This window comes from Actinia tenebrosa, unplaced genomic scaffold (genome assembly GCF_029948245.1).
Source record: "Actinia tenebrosa isolate PJP-AT-01 unplaced genomic scaffold, QUT_ActTen_1.0 PGA_scaffold14__42_contigs__length_11649687, whole genome shotgun sequence".
Lineage (NCBI taxonomy): Eukaryota > Metazoa > Cnidaria > Anthozoa > Actiniaria > Actiniidae > Actinia > Actinia tenebrosa.
This window is the reverse complement of record NW_028292574.1, coordinates 8,680,641-8,700,233: the sequence shown is the minus strand read 5'-3', so window position 1 is coordinate 8,700,233 and position 19,593 is coordinate 8,680,641. Positions and strand designations below refer to the sequence as shown.

At 36.9% G+C, this 19,593-nt stretch overlaps 1 protein-coding gene across 2 annotated transcripts in view; it reads right to left on the bottom strand.

The window, feature by feature from the left end:
* LOC116303955 (SCO-spondin) overlaps positions 1-19,593 on the bottom strand; it is a 39,533-nt gene that overhangs the window by 16,782 nt on the left and 3,158 nt on the right. The window contains exons 5-28 of one of the 2 annotated variants that reach the window (XM_089030098.1): positions 19,160-19,341; positions 18,005-18,220; positions 16,893-17,015; positions 11,703-11,738; positions 10,577-10,693; positions 9,939-10,067; positions 7,606-7,776; positions 6,951-7,056; positions 5,792-6,018; positions 4,970-5,075; positions 4,453-4,682; positions 4,077-4,247; positions 3,803-3,973; positions 3,469-3,639; positions 3,135-3,305; positions 2,801-2,971; positions 2,472-2,642; positions 2,145-2,315; positions 1,804-1,974; positions 1,462-1,632; positions 1,033-1,203; positions 691-861; positions 349-519; positions 7-177 (exon numbers count right to left, since the gene is read on the bottom strand). In XM_089030098.1, the coding sequence (XP_088886224.1) occupies positions 7-177; positions 349-519; positions 691-861; positions 1,033-1,203; positions 1,462-1,632; positions 1,804-1,974; positions 2,145-2,315; positions 2,472-2,642; positions 2,801-2,971; positions 3,135-3,305; positions 3,469-3,639; positions 3,803-3,973; positions 4,077-4,247; positions 4,453-4,682; positions 4,970-5,075; positions 5,792-6,018; positions 6,951-7,056; positions 7,606-7,776; positions 9,939-10,067; positions 10,577-10,693; positions 11,703-11,738; positions 16,893-17,015; positions 18,005-18,220; positions 19,160-19,341 (3,866 nt within the window). Of the gene's footprint in view, positions 1-6; positions 178-348; positions 520-690; positions 862-1,032; positions 1,204-1,461; positions 1,633-1,803; positions 1,975-2,144; positions 2,316-2,471; positions 2,643-2,800; positions 2,972-3,134; positions 3,306-3,468; positions 3,640-3,802; positions 3,974-4,076; positions 4,248-4,452; positions 4,683-4,969; positions 5,076-5,791; positions 6,019-6,950; positions 7,057-7,605; positions 7,777-9,938; positions 10,068-10,576; positions 10,694-11,702; positions 11,739-12,463; positions 13,060-16,892; positions 17,016-18,004; positions 18,221-19,159; positions 19,342-19,593 lie in introns of those variants that run through there. The other variant, XM_089030099.1, reaches the window with a different exon arrangement.

The window sequence follows — 19,593 nt, the reverse complement described above, 5'->3', positions numbered from 1 at the left end:
ACTCACCTGGACATTCCTGGGTGTTACAGGCTTGACTTTCCTTGTTTGGACCCTCGCATTCCTTTCCTCCATATTGTGGTGCGGGGCTGTTACATTCTCTCATTCTGAATTGTACACCATCTCCACAACTCTTGCTACATTCACCATATGGACTATATTCACCATAACCTCCATCAACTATAAACGTAAGCCATTGGTACTTTTTTTATTTCATTTTTGATGCAGAAGAAAGAAAAGAAAAGGAAGAAGTGAAGAACTAAAGACGGAAAACAATACAAAGAAATGGAAAGAAAAGAAAAGAGGTACAATATCATGGAAAAAATCTGGAAAAAAAACAAACAAACTCACTTGGGCATGGATCAGTGTTGCAGGCTTGACTTTCCTTGTTTGGACCCTCGCATTCCTTTCCTCCATTTTGTGGTGCGGGGCTGTTACATTCTCTCATTCTGAATTGTACACCACCTCCACAACTCTTGCTACATTCACCATATGGACTATATTCACCATAACCACCATCAACTATAAACGTAAGCCATTGGTACTTTTTTTATTTCATTTTTGATGCAGAAGAAAGAAAAGAAAAGGAAGAAGTGAAGAACTAAAGACGGAAAACAATACAAAGAAAAGAAACGAAAAGAAAAGAGGTGCAATATCATGGAAAAAATCTGGAAAAAAAACAAACAAACTCACTTGGGCATGGATCAGTGTTGCAGGCTTGACTTTCCTTGTTTGGACCCTCGCATTCCTTTCCTCCATTTTGTGGTGCGGGGCTGTTACATTCTCTCATTCTGAATTGTACACCACCTCCACAACTCTTGCTACATTCACCATATGGACTATATTCACCATAACCACCATCAACTATAAACGTAAGCCATTGGTACTTTTTTTATTTCATTTTTGATGCAGAAGAAAGAAAAGAAAAGGAAGAAGTGAAGAACTAAAGACGGAAAACAATACAAAGAAAAGAAACGAAAAGAAAAGAGGTACAATATCATGGAAAAAATCTGGAAAAAAACCAAACAAACTCACCTGGACATTCCTGGGTGTTACAGGCTTGACTTTCCTTGTTTGGACCCTCGCATTCCTTTCCTCCATTTTGTGGTGCGGGGCTGTTACATTCTCTCATTCTCAATTGTACACCACCTCCACAACTCTTGCTACATTCACCATATGGACTATATTCACTATAACCTCCATTAACTGTAAACATAAGCCATTCGTGTTTATTTCGATTCATTATTGGTAAATAAAATAAAAACAATACACAAAAGCAGAAATAAATAATTAATTAAATAAAGACGAAAAAACAATGCAAGGAAGAGAACCGTCAAGGAAAAAATATGCAAAATAAAAATAATAAAAAAAAAAAAAAAAACACTCATAAAAAATGTTACGTTGAAAGAAAGGGAGAAATTAGGGAAAGGAGTAAGAATGATAACTTAGATAAATCAAACTCACCTGGACATTCCTGGGTGTTACAGGCTTGACTTTCCTTGTTTGGACCCTCGCATTCCTTTCCTCCATTTTGTGGTGCGGGGCTGTTACATTCTCTCATTCTGAATTGTACACCACCTCCACAACTCTTGCTACATTCACCATATGGACTATATTCACCATAACCTCCATCAACTATAAACGTAAGCCATTGGTACTTTTTTTATTTCATTTTTGATGCAGAAGAAAGAAAAGAAAAGGAAGAAGTGAAGAACTAAAGACGGAAAACAATACAAAGAAAAGAAACGAAAAGAAAAGAGGTACAATATCATGGAAAAAATCTGGAAAAAAAACAAACAAACTCACTTGGGCATGGATCAGTGTTGCAGGCTTGACTTTCCTTGTTTGGACCCTCGCATTCCTTTCCTCCATTTTGTGGTGCGGGGCTGTTACATTCTCTCATTCTGAATTGTACACCACCTCCACAACTCTTGCTACATTCACCATATGGACTATATTCACCATAACCACCATCAACTATAAACGTAAGCCATTGGTACTTTTTTATTTCATTTTTGATGCAGAAGAAAGAAAAGAAAAGGAAGAAGTGAAGAACTAAAGACGGAAAACAATACAAACAAAAGGAAAGAAAAGAAAAGAGGTACAATATTATGGAAAAAATCTGGAAAAAAAACAAACAAACTCACTTGGGCAGGGATCAGTGTTGCAGGCTTGACTTTCCTTGTTTGGACCCTCGCATTCCTTTCCTCCATTTTGTGGTGCGGGGCTGTTACATTCTCTCATTCTCAATTGTACACCACCTCCACAACTCTTGCTACATTCACCATATGGACCATATTCACCATAACCTCCATCAACTACAATTATATGGCATTCCTGTTAGTTTTGGTTCATTGTTGCTGCCCAAATTATAAAAACAAAAATAAAACAAACAAACAAAAAAAAGTTATAATAAAGAAAGGGAGAAAGGAAGGAAAGAAGAAAGAAAGATAACGTCGATAAATCAAACCTACCTGGACATTCCTGGATGTTGCAGGCTTGACTTTCCTTGTTGGGACCCTCGCATTCCTTTCCTCCATACTGTGGTGCGGGGCTGTTACATTCTCTCATTCTCAATTGTACACCACCTCCACAACTCTTGCTACATTCACCATATGGACCATATTCACCATAGCCTCCATCAACTACAATTATATTGCATTCGTGTTAGTTTTGGTTTATTCTTACTGCCCAAAGTACAAAAACAAAAACAAAACAAGCAAACCAAAAAAGAAGTTACGATAAAGAAAGGGAGAAAGGAGGGAAAGGACTTGGAAAGATAACTTCGATGAATCAGACCTACCTGGACATTCCTGGGTGTTGCAGGCTTGACTTTCCTCGTTTGGACCCTCGCATTCCTTTCCTCCATACTGTGGTGCAGGGCTGTTACATTCTCTCATTCTGAATTGTACACCTCCTCCACAACTCTTGCTACATTCACCATATGGACCATATTCACCATAACCTCCATCAACTACAATTATATTGCATTCGTGTTAATTTTGGTTAATTGTTGCGGCCCAAATTACAAAAACAAAAACAAAAACGAAACAAACAAACGAAAAAGAAGTTACGATAAAGAAAGGGAGAAAGGAGGGAAAGGAGTTGGAAAGATAACTTCGAGAAATCAGACCTACCTGGACATTCCTGGGTGTTGCAGGCTTGACTTTCCTCGTTTGGACCCTCGCACTCCTTTCCTCCATATTGTGGTGCGGGGCTGTTACATTCTCTCATTCTGAATTGTACACCACCTCCACAACTCTTGCTACATTCACCATATGGACCATATTCACCATAACCTCCATCAACTACAATTATATTGCATTCGTGTTAACTTTGGTTAATTGTTGCGGCCCAAATTACAAAAACAAAAACAAAAACGAAACAAACAAACGAAAAAGAAGTTACGATAAAGAAAGGGAGAAAGGAGGGAAAGGAGTTGGAAAGATAACTTCGATAAATCAGACCTACCTGAACATTCCTGGATGTTGCAGGCTCGACTTTCCTCGTTTGGACCCTCGCATTCCTTTCCTCCATTTTGTGGTGCGGGGCTGTTACATTCTCTCATTCTGAATTGTACACCACCTCCACAACTCTTGCTACATTCACCATATGGACCATATTCACCATAACCTCCATCAACTACAATTATATTGCATTCGTGTTAATTTTGGTTAATTGTTGCGGCCCAAATTACAAAAACAAAAACAAAAACGAAACAAACAAACGAAAAAGAAGTTACGATAAAGAAAGGGAGAAAGGAGGGAAAGGAGTTGGAAAGATAACTTCGATAAATCAGACCTACCTGAACATTCCTGGATGTTGCAGGCTCGACTTTCCTCGTTTGGACCCTCGCATTCCTTTCCTCCATATTGTGGTGCGGGGCTGTTACATTCTCTCATTCTGAATTGTACACCACCTCCACAACTCTTGCTACATTCACCATATGGACCATATTCACCATAACCTCCATCAACTGTCATAAAATTAAGTTCATTAAAATTCAAAGATGAATGATTAATGAAAAGGTTAATATAATTAGCAGTGAATTAAGTATAAAATGGAAAAGAAAAACGCACTTGGGCAAGGATTGGTGTTGCAGGCCTGAGAACTTGTTGCTTCTCCTTCACATTTCTTCCCACCTCCTTGTGGCTTAGGGTTGGTGCAATTCCTTGATCGTGTTTGTACGCCATTTCCACAAGATACACTGCAGTCTCCATAAGGTCCCCAGTCAGACCAATTGCCATCAACTATGCGAAATTTCAAATACATTTGAAACTGTATTAATAATGTGAAGAAAGATGAACATGAACAAGGACAAGAAAAACAATAAGGAGACGAAGAACAAGGTGAACGAGAAAAACAACAACAGATATAACAACAAGAAGACGTTAAGGGTTATGACAATGAGCACGACGCGGATGAAGGAAGACAGAAAGGAGATGACAAGCTTACCATCGTCATCTTTCACCACCACAATGGCTTTTCCAGGTGCAACAATCAAAGTAGCGGGATCTGCACAGCCGAGTTGAACAAAGAAATCTTCGTCTTGTTCTTCTACTCCATCATTTACAATAGTGATAGAAATTTCCTTGGACGTTTCATTTGGTGCAAAGGATACCTCCTGTTGCGAAATGGCGACGTAGTCACTTGCAGCCTTGGCGATTCCATCGACGGTGGAGATGCTGGCAACAGAGCAATGCAAGTTCTCATTATCTTTTTTTTTTTTCAAGTTAGGAAGACAAGGATTGCGTAGCGGTAAAAGGGCTCGCCTCCCAACAAGGCGACCAGGGTTTGATTCTTGTCCTTGTATGTGAGACTGGAGTTGGTTGTTGATTTTCTCCTTTGTTCCAAGGGTTTTTCTCCGGATTCTACGGTTTTCCTCTCTCGCAAAAATCTACCTCGAAATTGTTATTGTAATTCAGTTGTAAATTGATTCTTAATAATATATTAATCCAATGAAAAAGCTTACCAGACTTTATTTGCTGCACGAAGACAACCTTCTCTGTACACAGTGACTTTGACCATTTCTAAATTTTCTTGAACTTCATAGCTCTCTGGACGAAGACCAACCTTTGCTGAAAGTTGAATAATTGCGAATAAATTTTGAATTTTCGGTCGTTCAGGTTTAGCTTCGATTTTGTGTACAAAATTCCAGTGAAGGTCCGTGAAAATTCAAAGTGCATTTAATTATCCTACGTTGGCCCATAAGATGCATTAATAAGCAGAGGAGAATCGCTTGACGTTTCTCGACAAAAATAGCATACTTTAAATGGATTAGAATTCGTCGAAAACTAACTAAACTTTTCTAGAACTCATTACCAATCAGCAAATTTCGCGCGAAATGATTAACGCTTAAAATTGCAGCAACTCCCTTGACATGCAGCAACTTGTTTTCAACTTGCAGCAACTCGTTTCTTATTTCATTCAATGTAATTTTTCTAACATGCTGGAACTCGTTTCTCATTCGCAGCAACTTATTTCTTATTTGCAGCAACTTAATTCTTTAAACATGAAACATCTCGTTTCTCATTCGCAGCAAATTGTTTCCGTTATTTGCAGTAATTCGTCTAGCTTTCTGCACCTATCTGTTATTATAGATTATGCATTCTTGACTTTCTTTCCTTACTGGGGATTTGATGCTAACCCCGAATAAATGAGGGGAATAAGTTATGAAATTATAATCGAGGCTGAGACCATGCAATTTCACAAATTGGATCTATTGATCAGACTAAGTAGGGTTCAAGCAATAGATGGGGTGGCTTTTAAAGTCGTTCACGTTAGGGATATATACCTGTGCAGTCTTTGATAGTAATTGTTGTGTTTGCTGGATCGACATCGAGTTTGTGAGGATCTGCAGTAATGACAGCAATAAAAGACTCCAGAGGTTCAATGAGTCGGTCCTTGTTGATGGTAAACGTGACTGTCTTCTCAGTTTCTCCCTTGGTAAAGTTGATAACAAGGTTTTCTATCTTGACATAGTCAGCAGGCTGCATGGCTGTGTCGTCTTGTGTACTCACTCTACGTAAACAATAATAAAAATGTACAAATGGGAATTTTACCGTGAGGCGATTAGGGAACCCATTAACCCTTCATGTGATTAACGTTTATTAGTTCATAAAGTGTGTGTTATGAATTAAAGAACACATTTATCTAACTGTGGTCAATTACTTTCATTTTTTTCGTAATTTGCATTCAAGGCTAAATAATAAGCGGTTATCGTATAGTTGGTATTCAGTAAGATATGTACCAAGGAGCGTCATTCTTAATATTTTTATCAGCTAAGGAAACCCTCACATTCTTTAAATGTCGGTATCTGCTCTAAATGGAAGTCAAACAATGACCACCATGTGCTATCATCCAGAAAGAATTCTATCGAAATCTTGCGATGCAGCTGATGAACATTCAGAACAGCAATTTGAAGTCAGCATACAAGGTCACATATTGCTAGTGCGCACACTAGTCAGGAAGGCGTCGTGGTAAAATGCTTGCCCCTCACCTCTGAGGTCTGAGGCTCGAATCCCAGTCGCCCAGTGTGAGCTAATTGGTTCGCTTTCTGCTTCAAGGGTTTTTAGCTCTCAAACAAGCTCACGTCGACCCTAATATAACTAATTTAAACTGGCTAGAGCAGTGTTTCAGCGACATACATGGAATGTATCGCGGCTGCTAGAGATGCATTCTCATTGCTTTCAGCTCGACCCTGTTGAGTTGCGCCACTGCTGGTGGGTGGTGAATTGGCGCTAACAGTCTTTCCTTCTTAAGGACGTTCCACGCATTCTGACGACTAAACAAAGTCGCTGACCACCACTATTTTATTTACTTATTTTACTTATAGTATGATTTACTTTCATCATGCAAAATTTAAAAAATACGTCGACGAAGTGACTTTTTGCCCATAAACGTATTAAGCGATCTAATCAGCGCGTGCGTAACGCTAATATGAATATCCTTACTTGATGGAAGCTTCGCAGTCTGTTTTTCTTGATCTTATAATCTTGAGTGTAACTGTTCCAACATCCTCACTTACTGTCACTGCGGTCTTTTCCCAGCCAACCAATCCTATGAAATAACAATTGTGACCAATAAGTGCGCTGTATTTGTTAATAAATATTAAAATGATATTCCTTTTTTTTTGTTAAATATCACAAAACTTAATCCAATTTATCGATTATAAAATATTAATTCTTATATATGTGACGAAGGAATCACATTTATTATCTACTACTCATTTTGGATTTAAAAATCGTTTATTTTGAATTTGGGTGCATTTCATATTTTTTCAATTTCAGACCACCTGGTAGCAACCTTTAGTATCATTGCTTTCTTTTCTCCCAATGCAGGCGAAGATACATCGAGGTTACTTAAGTACTGTTTTATAGCTTATGGTTTTCGGATTTCCACTAGTCTAGCGGTTGTAATATCTTCCTTTCAGACCAAGTGTCATTCCCCTTGTATCGTTTCTATATATAGGTTACTGGTAGTACTTGGAAAAAACACATTAACAGCTCAAGCAAAGAAACTTTTTCCCAAAAGTATTTAAGTGGGAAAACATTCCAAAGTTAATTGTTTTTTGTTTTTTTAATTTTTCCTGGAAATTATTCGAGTTACCTTTACAAGGAACACCAACGTTACACTTGTCTGATTCAAAGGGAGCTCCTTCACAGGTTTGGCCAAATCCTTCGCCTTTACATTCACGAGTCCTGGTTTTGAATCCATGATCACAGGACTTGGAGCAAGGTCCCCACTCAGACCATTCACTCCATTGAGGTGGCTTGTCCACTGTAGATAGAAAAAATATCAAATATTTGGTGCCAATGAAATAATTTTACATACTTTATCAAAATGGAAGGCGTTCCTCAAGGATCAGTAATTGGTCCTTGGTCCGTGTACCTTCCGGCCATTTGATTTTTAAAAATAAGAAAATTGAATTTCGTTCACCAATTTTTTTGATTTTATTGTTTTGAGAGTAAGAAATTACCAAAAATAGCATTTTTTTTATTTTTGATAATAAGAAATTAGCTTTTTTTGATTGAAATCTAAAAACTGAAATCAATTTTCAATTTTCAAAAAAACAAAAATTGAATCGTACAAAATTTACTCTAACGGGGGAGGGGTAAGACAAGTCGTGACTCTGTCCCAGGACCTTATCTGACAATGCATAATGTGCATTCTGATTAAAAATGGCCGCACTGTTGTCAAACAGAGGTGTCATTCGTATGTTTTACTATTTGGCATTAATCTTGGAAAGTTTTTCGTGGATTTTAAACACAGCTGGAACCGAAATAGTTGGCACAATGTAATTCAACGCTGGAACCTGAATATTCTGCCAAACGTTATAATCGTCTCGATGGTTCGGTGAAAGGAAAGGCTTGGTTTTTAACAGATTTTTGTATTATATGTCATTGGCCGGCGAGATGCAGCATTGGAGATGCTTCAAGCAAGAATCAAAGCATTTTTTAAAGAGTATAATCGTTGGATTTGGCTTTTTTTTGTGTGGGTTTATTTGGAGTAAGCTTACGCAAGACAAGACAAGACAAATTATAACAACAACAATTTCCTTTTTATTGCTAATAATTTTGGATTAACTGTGTGGAAATATAAGCTTACAAGGCAAGAACGCAACAGGTATATATCAAAATGCTTAAAAAAATTCATTAGCATTTACTACAGTAGTACTACAACTTTATGCAGTACATCCTAATCAATCTACCAAGACTCAAAGGGATTCATGAAAACGAAATTCTGCTTCATGGCTAAGGGTATTATAATGTTGATGTACTATGTGATTTGAAAATTGGCTAATACTCCAAATAAACCCACACAAAAAAAAGCCAAATCCAACGATTATACTCTTTAAAAAATGCTTTGATTCTTGCTTGAAGCATCTCCAATGCTGTATCTCGCCGGCCAATGACATATAATACAAAAATCTGTTAAAAACCAAGCCTTTCCTTTCACCGAACCATCGAGACGATTATAACGTTTGGCAGAATATTCAGGTTCCAGCGTTGAATTACATTGTGCCAACTATTTCGGTTCCAGCTGTGTTTAAAATCCACGAAAAACTTTCCAAGATTAATGCCAAATAGTAAAACATACGAATGACACCTCTGTTTGACAACAGTGCGGCCATTTTTAATCAGAATGCACATTATGCATTGTCAGATAAGGTCCTGGGACAGAGTCACGACTTGTCTTACCCCTCCCCCGTTAGAGTAAATTTTGTACGATTCAATTTTTGTTTTTTTGAAAATTGAAAATTGATTTCAGTTTTTAGATTTCAATCAAAAAAAGCTAATTTCTTATTATCAAAAATAAAAAAAATGCTATTTTTGGTAATTTCTTACTCTCAAAACAACAAAATCAAAAAAATTGGTGAACGAAATTCAATTTTCTTATTTTTAAAAATCAAATGGCCGGAAGGTACACGGACCGGTCCTTTATATTATGACAAGACTTGAACTATAGGCTAGAAACAAACAAATTAGATTATTAAACTAGATAATTTAGAATAATCATAATATTCTTAGTGCGTCGTTTCCACGTTACTTCTTTTTGGCCATATGTTGGTGATAATCAACAAATAACAACATGGTCGCCATCTCTTTGTCATTTGACTCTCGTGGGCGATGTTTTCAAACCCTCAATTCCTATTTTTTCTCGTATAGGTGGACAATCCATGAAAGCAAAGTAGGAAATTACACATAAATATAAATTTAAAAAATATAATAAAATAACAAGGGCGGATCCAGGGGGGCAACGAGAAAAAAACAAAACAAAACAAAACAAAACAAAACTGAAGAATTAGATGCTTTTTTATTGTTTTCTGTTGTGTTGACGGAAGAAACTCAATTAGCCCTCCCTAAACTCAATTAGCCCCCCCCCCCCCTAAATATTGGCTGGGTCCGCCCTTGAATAAATTGAAGGCATTATGTACTTACGAACACAGCAAGTCTTCTCACAGACAGTCGCCCATATAGCGGATGAATATGGCATTGGTTTCATACAGTCGCCTTGGGCTTTGATATCTGCGCATGGCTTGTGAGGCTCGTCAGCGAAGGGCGTCGATGCTAAAATACAATATACTAGTTACAGATGGCGAAAGTAGAGAGGAATATGTAAATGCGGACTCCGAAGGACTTGATAAAGCGACTGCATTAACAGATTATTCTTATTTGGTAGGTTAATTGTTCTTATGTTCTAAACCTTCATTTCTACGACACTAGAGAAAAGCATTTGCGCATGCGTGCACTTCAGACGTTTTCTAAGAATTTTGAAGAGTTTGAGTGAGTATACAAAAAGTTCGAGAGTATACTTTTGTCAGACCAAGATACTGTATTAACAACCACAATAAGAAAGATTTAGCCTTACGTTTCAAGCATGGACACTAAGTTTTGGGATTTTGTGAAGTCCAATTTATCAGGCATGGTGTTTTGACTAATTTGCATACTGATTCAGAGCATGCGCAGACGTTTTTCACTCGTGTCCATTTCTACGCGTATTTTGCACATGCGCTTTAAACATAACCGCTTCGCGCATGTGCTTTAAAACTACGACCACTTTCTTTTCGTTTACTTACCACAATTGGGATTACAAGTCTTCGCACAGACTGATATATAAGATTGACATTGTCCTTTGCGCTTTATTTCATCGCACTTGAAACAGTCCATGTGGTTTTTACAATCTGAACCATCGCCTACAAGATATAGGTTAAGATAATACAGTTAAGACAGCAACCCGGTAAGTTCAGTTAGTTGGGTAACCTGTGGTGTAGGAGATCAAAGGTTCAGCCCACACAAGACCAACACTGAGGGTTTTGAGATATCTTAGTATAGAGGATGTTGTTTTTACCGTGAAAAAGATCTGCAAAATTAATGGGTTCACCTTCGCTTTGGCTCGGATGACCACTTAAAATGGCGGTCCTGCCTCATTTAGAGCACAGAGGGCTACAAGTTTATCACTTGCGACTGTAAACTATATCAAACTCTTGGTTTTTATATTATTAGACGACGATTAAACCATGGCGCCAGCAACTAGAAGAGGCGGGTAAATGTAGTTGGTAAAGATTTTAAGGATAACGAACGTGGTTCATTATATTTACTATATATTTCAAATATTTGTAAATATTGCAGATTAACAGTATTATATCTAATTCCTTTTAGTTTCTATTTTATATTGTATATTGTGTATATGTTTAACAGAGCTCCTTTTGATATCAGAGACATTCTGCCACTGACTGGACTACCCTATTGTTCTTTTTATTTAAGTTTAAATAAAAGTGTCTATCCATCTTTTGTTTATCAATTGACACGGTTATCTTTGTTATTCACAAGGCTTTATTTTTGTTATAACCCTCATTATAAATGCGAGGTCAATATATAGTTATTAACCCGGTTAATAACTATATATAGACCGTTCGCATTTATAATGAGCAACATTTGATAGAAAACCTTCTCAATTGATAAATAAAATACTTAATTACCTCGAACGGAGGCATTAAGCCTATACATCCCTCGGGCCTGCGGCCCTCGGGATGTATATGGCTTATTGCCTCCGTTCGAGGTAATTAACTCTTACATATTGCATGGCTTGGATCGTAACTTTTCGATATTTCTACTCAGTGTAAAAATTGTACTCTAGTAAATCGTTGGAGTTCTATGTCTTAAAAGCTGTGGAATTTGGCCTTCTCTACTTTTCCTACTTACTTCTTTTTGCTATTGTTCCATCTTCATTTGTGTCAGCTGTTGGAAATGAAAGAATACGTGAATACAATGGTAAAAAAAGTAAATTTTCAAGAAGACTTGTAGGCATGTTACTATAGCTAGGAGAAAATAAAGAAATATATATATATATATATATATATAATTTTTTTAAGAAAACGCGAAAAGGAAAAACAAAAAATAAGCTAAAATGAATAATAGCAAGGAAATAAAAAATATGAAAAAGTAAAGTAAAAGGGCTTTCCTTATTGCTAATTTATTAGAGGGTTACGTTTTTGACATTTCGACGCTTACACCTAATTCAAATAACGTCGTCATCGCCATTAAAGGCGATAGGAAATATGCGATAGGCAATAGGAAATAGCCAATAGGCAATAGGCGATAGGCGAAAAGCGATAGGATATATTTCATTCCAAGATCCAAGTGTAGCTGGAATGACTTGTGTTTCTTATTCTTATTCTCGTCAAGAGTATGGACTTTCGTGCTGAGACTGATTCGATGTCAGTTCTTCTTATTCAGCAAAACCATTTCCAGGTCGGAATGACTTATCGCCTATCGCCTTTGGCGATGACAACGTTTTTTGAATTAGGTGTATACAAGAAAGAAAGGAAGAAAACAAGACAAATAAATAAAAAGAAGAAATTTAAGGTAAGAAGGAGAGGAAGTAAAAGAGAAGTCTAGCAAATTGGTTATATCTTGCAATTGTGATTGACAAAGTTAATAACAGTTAAGTAAGTTTAACTCACCACTTTCCCAAGGCCAGCTAAATGACGAAACAACAGAAACGAATAAAAAAATCACAAGTCCCTGCCGGAAAATCATTGTTGAAGTAGGAATTTGTGTTATTCCGGGCAAGGAATTCGATATGTGAACAAAATCAAAGGAAACCCTTCCTTTTATATAGTAATTACCGTAAATCACTAACTTGGCAAATTAATCTTTGATTCCTCTAATTATCAGTTACCAGGCAAATGTTGTTGTTTTTGAAAAGCATGTGTAACTTGATTACTATGGATACCCTCATTTTCTTGTCCTTTCTGAGTGACTTTTGTGTTCTGGGAAGCTTTTCTCTCGTTTCTCCATTCGGTATTCCAGAAAATCGTCAAGTACTTACAATAATTAAAAATGAAAAACATTTTGGAGGATTTTGGGTCTGTTTCTTGGTAGCAAAGTAGGTTTTTTGGTGAGAACTAATTGAGCAATCTCATTGAGTGTTTCTTAACGAAATTAATCCATTAGAATCATTAAAACAAAGTAGTTGTCGGGTTTATGTTCTAATGCTTTTGATACTTTTGAGCGAGAATAATGGTTATGTTCTTTCGTTTTGAGCTGCATCATTCATAATCACTAATAACAAAATCTTAAAACATAAAGAAAATAAAAAATAAAGATAAAAATAATTTTTGGTTACATCGTATAATTTGGAACCTTTTTGCCAAAATTTTAAATTAGATTATTCGATATATTTTTATCTGTTAGATTGTTCAAATTTCTTCCCAAAAAACACAGATAAGAAAGAAATAGTCTTTCAGATAATGACTTGTGGATTCAGAAAATGCTAAAACAGCTGTTTATGAATTTTGATATTTCATATAAATTTTTATAAATGTCGAAAAATTAAGAAAACTTCCGTTCGTGGAAATGATATCTTTATTTTTTACATTGCTACCGGTGCTTTTTTAACATGCTGATAATGAAGAAATAGTACATGTGGATTGAACAGTCATGGGAATAACTTTAAGCTAAATTCAAAGACCGTGGCAGGCGGTAGCAATGAATCATGACGCATTAAATTCATGGAAACGAGATCAATTATATTGAAGATAGATTTATCATATATTATCATCAATATAGCAGGTTTTCTCAAGTCAAACTTAAAGTGAACCCAATCTGTTTTGAAGTTAAATAAAATCTTCGATGAATTTTTTTTGTACTGAAAACTTCAAATAAAAATATTTAAACGATAACCTTAAATAATTTCTGGGCTGATCAACATTAGGGCACAGGCCAATTCACAAATGAAATTGAAATTCAGCGAAACGAAAACCAGATAAACTGGAGAAAACATTTCTAATGAAATGAGAGACCTAAGTCTACTAACATGTGCTGTCGAGTCAAGGTATCAAACCCGAGAGCCCAGAGGTGAGAGAAAACCGCACTACCTCTATCCCACCCTCATATTGTATGAAAATTGATAGCTTCAAACATTAAGACCGATAGACATGTTTAATTCACATGCTTCACTATCAAAGACATCTTGAAGCATCTGTCTGTAAATTTTTCGTTAAATTTCTACTCAAGTACTTTGAAAAATAGACGTCTGCATTCGCTATACAAAATTCTGGGTGCAAATTAGGATTTCTTTGAGGGCAGATATAAGAATAAGTTACTAAAACAAGAATAGAAGATCGCGAAAAAGCATGGCTAGTAAAAATGAGGCTTCCAAGCGAGTGATGTTCTCCCATTTCAAATCATGTGTCATTCTCTCGAGGATAAGATTCTTTCTTTGAGTTGTATCATTATTCATGAGTCTTCTCATGTGCAACCATTAAACAAAGAAATGATACTCTAGGTAATGACACGTGGTCTGAAATGGTAAAACATTACGCTCAAGTAAAGAGGTATATTGCATAACAACTTTTTATGCAACAACTTCAGTGTCATTGAAACTCGAGTTTGTGAACCGTAATCTTCTTGTAAAGGAATCGTGACATCGTGATCTATTTTGATATAATTGATTTAAAGTTGTAAAAAGATTTTATTCTGACTTCCAAAATTGGCTCTTACACTGCTCGAATTTCATATCAGAGGCCTTTTTAATCTTCTTTGTACAAAATGTAATACCCGGAGAGTACAGACGTGAAAGTAGGCTTATCCTTTAATGGAGTGTAAGATAAAGTTTCCATGGCAACTTTGAGTGGGTTAGAGACACCTTAAATTAACATGATTAATGATTCGAATAAGTCAAATCGTAAAGATGTGAACGTGATGGTAGTTGAGTAATCTTTATTGGTAACTCAATTCCTAAACTATTCATTTGTAATGAAAATGCCTGATGTGACAAGAGAAAGAAAGAAAGAACCTTATAACCTTATGACCTTAGATTGGACTAACAGAAAGAAAGAAAGAAGGAAAGAAAGAAAGAAAGAAAGAAAGAAAGAAAGAAAGAAAGAAAGAAAGAAAGAAAGAAAGAAAGAAAGAAAGAACAAAGAGAAAAAAGAAAGAGAGAAAGAGAGAAAGAGAGAAAGAAAGAAAGAAAGAAAGAAAGAGAGAAAGAAAGAAAGAAAGAAAGAAAGAAAGATAGATAGATAGAAAGAAAGAAAGAAAGAGAGAAAGAAAGAAAGAAAGAAAGAGAGACAATCAAAGAATTGAAACATGTATTTTTTAACAACATTGTTTAGAAACATTTTGGTCTTAATAGTCCCCTTCACAGTTCCCTGCGCCATCTTGAGAGGTAGTCGTGCCTTTGCATCGAAACGAGACGAACGGTGAGCTTGCAATGATAGAGACCTATTTTTAACACCTCACCGTTCGTTTTGCTTCGTATTAAAGTATTATAGTATTAAAGCATTAAAGTATTAAGATATTAAAGTATTAAATATATTTATTTATGATATACTTTTAATCTTTTTGTCCTCCACAAAATTCTTTTTCGTCGTGGCTTCAACGCCGCATAATCCAGTTAATTACTTAGAAAAGGCGTCATAAATCAAGCGCTAATCGACGACGTCTTAGTTGTACCACATCCAGAAAATACCTAGCAACTACCACCAGGAATGGTATATGGTACGTATTATCCGAATTTACTGGGCCCCCCTCAGGACCTTATGTCGTTGGTGAGGACTGATTGGCCTCGATCGTATTACTCTGGATCGAATTATCAGGGCCACTAGAGTCTGGAACACAGAAATTACTTCACCTAACACTATCACTATCTTCCTTTAAAAGACACATTTTCCAGTATTACATCTCAGCTCTTCAGTGATCATACAACCCAGACGATCCTCGCCGATGGAAACCAATTTGTTGGCACACACTGTATAGAACAGGTGCATGTTACGTCATTGTCGCCATCTTGGTTGACGATAACAAAGCATTCATCATTAGCTTCTCTTGTTAGATCAACCAAGATGGCGGCTGTTTCATTGTTATTCATGCATATCTCAAGGGATTTTGAGTCACATGGTTGGCACACACTGTATAGAGCAGGTGCATGTTACGTCATTGTCGCCATCTTGGTTGACGATAACAAAGCGTTCCTCATTAGCTTTTCTTGTTAGATCAACCAAGATGGCTGCCATTCCTTTGTTATTCATGCATATCTCAAGAGATTTTGAGTCCCATAATCGCACACACTATATTGTTTTACTCCCCCTAACAATTCCTCTAGTCAATCAATACAAGGGGTCTATAGTTAATCCTCTCCAGTTGTCTAAAACGCATGTCATCCGTATCCTCCCCTAAACCCCCTTCTATAAATAGACGATAAATAATGATGAACGGTAGTGAAATTAAAACAAATACAGTGGAAAAAAGAATTTATAGAATTTTCTAGCTCCAAATACCAGAAATCAAATATTCCCGTTGGGTGACATGACTACTTGTAGGAGTGACTGTAGTGTCCTGGAAATTGGGGGAAAAAATTTCATTATCAACAACAAAGTATTTGATTGGTTAATCTCATTTTGTTTTCGTGGTAATTTGCTCGCCATTTTGCTGGGTTTCACTCAGCTGATAAAAGTCTTCAAATCTTATTATCTGCTCCAAATGGTGGTCAAACACTGACCACCATGTGCTGTCAGCCAGAAAGAATCCTATTGAAAACCTGTGATTCAGCTGATGAACATTCCGCACGAGACAGGAAATTGTCAAAGTAGTGTGGATCCGCATACTACTTTGACAATGTGATGGCGAAATTTATTGTAAATAAGACGACAGACACATAAAAATCTGATGTCAATTTGTTTTTTACAATAACAAAAACAATAAAAAAAATTTTTTTTTTAATTCTGCCCGAAACAGGAAATGACTTCCTGTAAAATCAAGCAATAATTAAAAAAATTTAAAAATTTAAACAATGTAATTTTTGCATAAAAAAAAGACGGCCTTCTTTTTGTCCTCCTTGTCCCCCAGAACTATTCCTCTAGGAGATCAATGAAATGGGTCTATACTCACCACAGTGGGTACAGGTCCTTCTGCAAAGTGAATCCACATCTCTACCGAGGTGTGTATAGTGACAATATCCTTTATTTTTGTAGTATTCACAGAAAAATGGATGTATCTTGTCAATACAAAGTGCTGAAACAGAAAAGAAACGTTCTAAAGCTTGATGAACATTGATTTTTTTAAAAGCTTTTTTTTTTTTTTTTTGCACGGTAGCCATATTAGTTCGAACAACAGATTACACTTCGCGTGGCCTCGCATTCAAGTGCTTGGAAATAAATTTATGCGGGTGAAAAAAGGCTTTTATGTTCATCACTAGTGAAACATTTACTTGTCAAGCATTAGTTACCAAGGTTCAAATTTGACCAGCCCGGGCAGAGGTTGTTTCAGGGTTCAATCTGTGGGTTAGCCATGCCCTGACAGATCAGCCCAGAGGTTGATTCAGGGTTCAATCTGTGGGTTAGCCATGCCCTGACTTAGATCAGCCCAGAGGGTTGATTCAGGGTTCAATCTGTGAGTTAGCCGTGCCCTGACTTATATCAGCCCAGAGGTTGTTTCAGGGTTCAATCTGTGAGTTCTAGCGGTGCCCTGACTTAGATCAGCCCAGAGGTTGATTCAGGGTTCAATCTGTGGGTTAGCCGTGCCCTGACTTAGATCAGCCCAGAGGTTGTTTTAGTGTTCAATCTGTGAGTTAGCCTTGCCCTGACCTCGATCAGCCCAGAGAATGTTTCAGGGTTTGATCTGTGAGTTAGCTATGCCCTGACTTCGATCAACCAAGAGGTTGTTGTTTCAGGGTTCGATTTGTGAGTTAGCCATACCCTGATTTAGATCAGCCCAGAGGTTGTTTCAGGGTTTGATCTGTGAGTTAGCCTTGCACTGAATTAGATCAGCCCAGAGGTTGTTTAGGGTTCGATCTGTGAGTTAGCCGTGCCCTGACTTTGATTGTTTGTTGACTGGCTGTTTCAGAGCCTCATAAAGGAGATGGTCTCTTTATTATTGTTTGTTTGTTTGTTGACTGTTGATTTGTAAAACATCAAGCTGAATATATATTTCTATTGGGTTTTTTCTCAATATCCGACGCCTTAAATTATAGGTTATTAAATAAAAACAAAAATCATTCTTACGGTGACAATTGTAGAGCTTGTTAATCTGATAGGCATCATAATAGCTCAGTCCAAATCGTTGGCCAATGACTGCATTTTTCTTCCTGGGAATTATGGTTGGTTTGCGATTTCTACTGAACGCGTACTTTGAGTAATGCATAACGCTCAAGTAATCGTAAGGCTTGCTAAGATTTGTACCAAGAAGTCTGGAGTACTTGCGGAAGTTTTGGCTATGATCTAGAAGAGAAGGGTTGGTGGTTTTAAGGTATGACTCTCAGATACCGGGTTAATACCGGTGTATTACTCGATAACAGATTTATTTGCTTGTATAAAATATTCAGGTGTTTCCTTGAAGGTTTATGGAATTTCAATATGTTCGTATTTATGAGCTTCCATATGCATTCTTTACTTTACAGTTGGTATAGTTGGTATTTGTAAATATTCTGAGACTGAAATAAGGCTTTCCCTAAGTAAACGAGTCTGCAAGAAATCAAAGTACACAGCGGTATTTGACTAATTGGGAAATGGTTTATTCTCTCAAACCGACACTAGCTGTGCTCCGGGGTCATACATGGACTGTATAGTGGCTGCCAAAGGCGCCTTTACATACTTTTAGTTCGACCCAGTTGAGCTGCGCCACTGTTGTTTATGCGATATAGTACGTAAATTTAATCGTCTTCATTTATTTATTTAGGCCCCGTTTACACGTATCCGGATATTTTCGAAACCGCATACTTTTTTATGCGTTTAGGCCTTCCATTTACACGAAGACACCGAAAACGCTCACCCTATCCGGAAACGATACGAAAACCATGAGCGTTTTCGTGAAACGCGCATTCAAGTATGCGGTATCAAAAATATCCGGATACGTGTAAGTGAGCCGGAACCGCCATTTTACGTGGTCACTCGAGTCACGGCGAAGGTCTAACCATTTGAATGACTATAGCAAGATAAGAAGATCAGGAAACAACGACAACAACATGTCAATAAACAAAGAAAGAGTTTGCATGGTATTCTTTGAATACGTCATCGCGGTCTCTCGGGGAACGTTGGTGTGCCATTTAACACAATTTATCATCCATTGCTAACGGCACCACAGTGGCCGGCATGCTTAATTCGTCTTTTAACTCTCTTTGGAATGCTTGCAACCCATCAATTATTAATGTTATAACTTACCTTTCATAATGTTACTCCAAATAATCTTAATAAATTTATCCCTGTCTTGTCTAGACTGCTCGTGGAAAAATCCAAGAGAATGCATGATCTCGTGGACTATTGTACCTACGCCTGTACAACCTCTTCCGATAGATATTCTCTGAGAACGTCCTATTGGGTTACGTCCAATTCTGGAATAACACCTGGTAAGATAAGCATGGGATTAATTAAATATTATATGTAATATTTGAAATGCTATTTCCAACCCTAAGTTTGACTATTATATTTGTCAATCTTTCGACAGCATTTCTGTAGCCGTGCGGCCCCGATGACCACTTGGGTTGAAAACTTGTCAAACATTAAAGTCATAGTTCTGCAGAATCGTACCCAGTCGCTTTTCTTGTCTTATTGATCTCACGCTGTGGTTGATGGGAAGGATCCAAAAGCCATCGCGC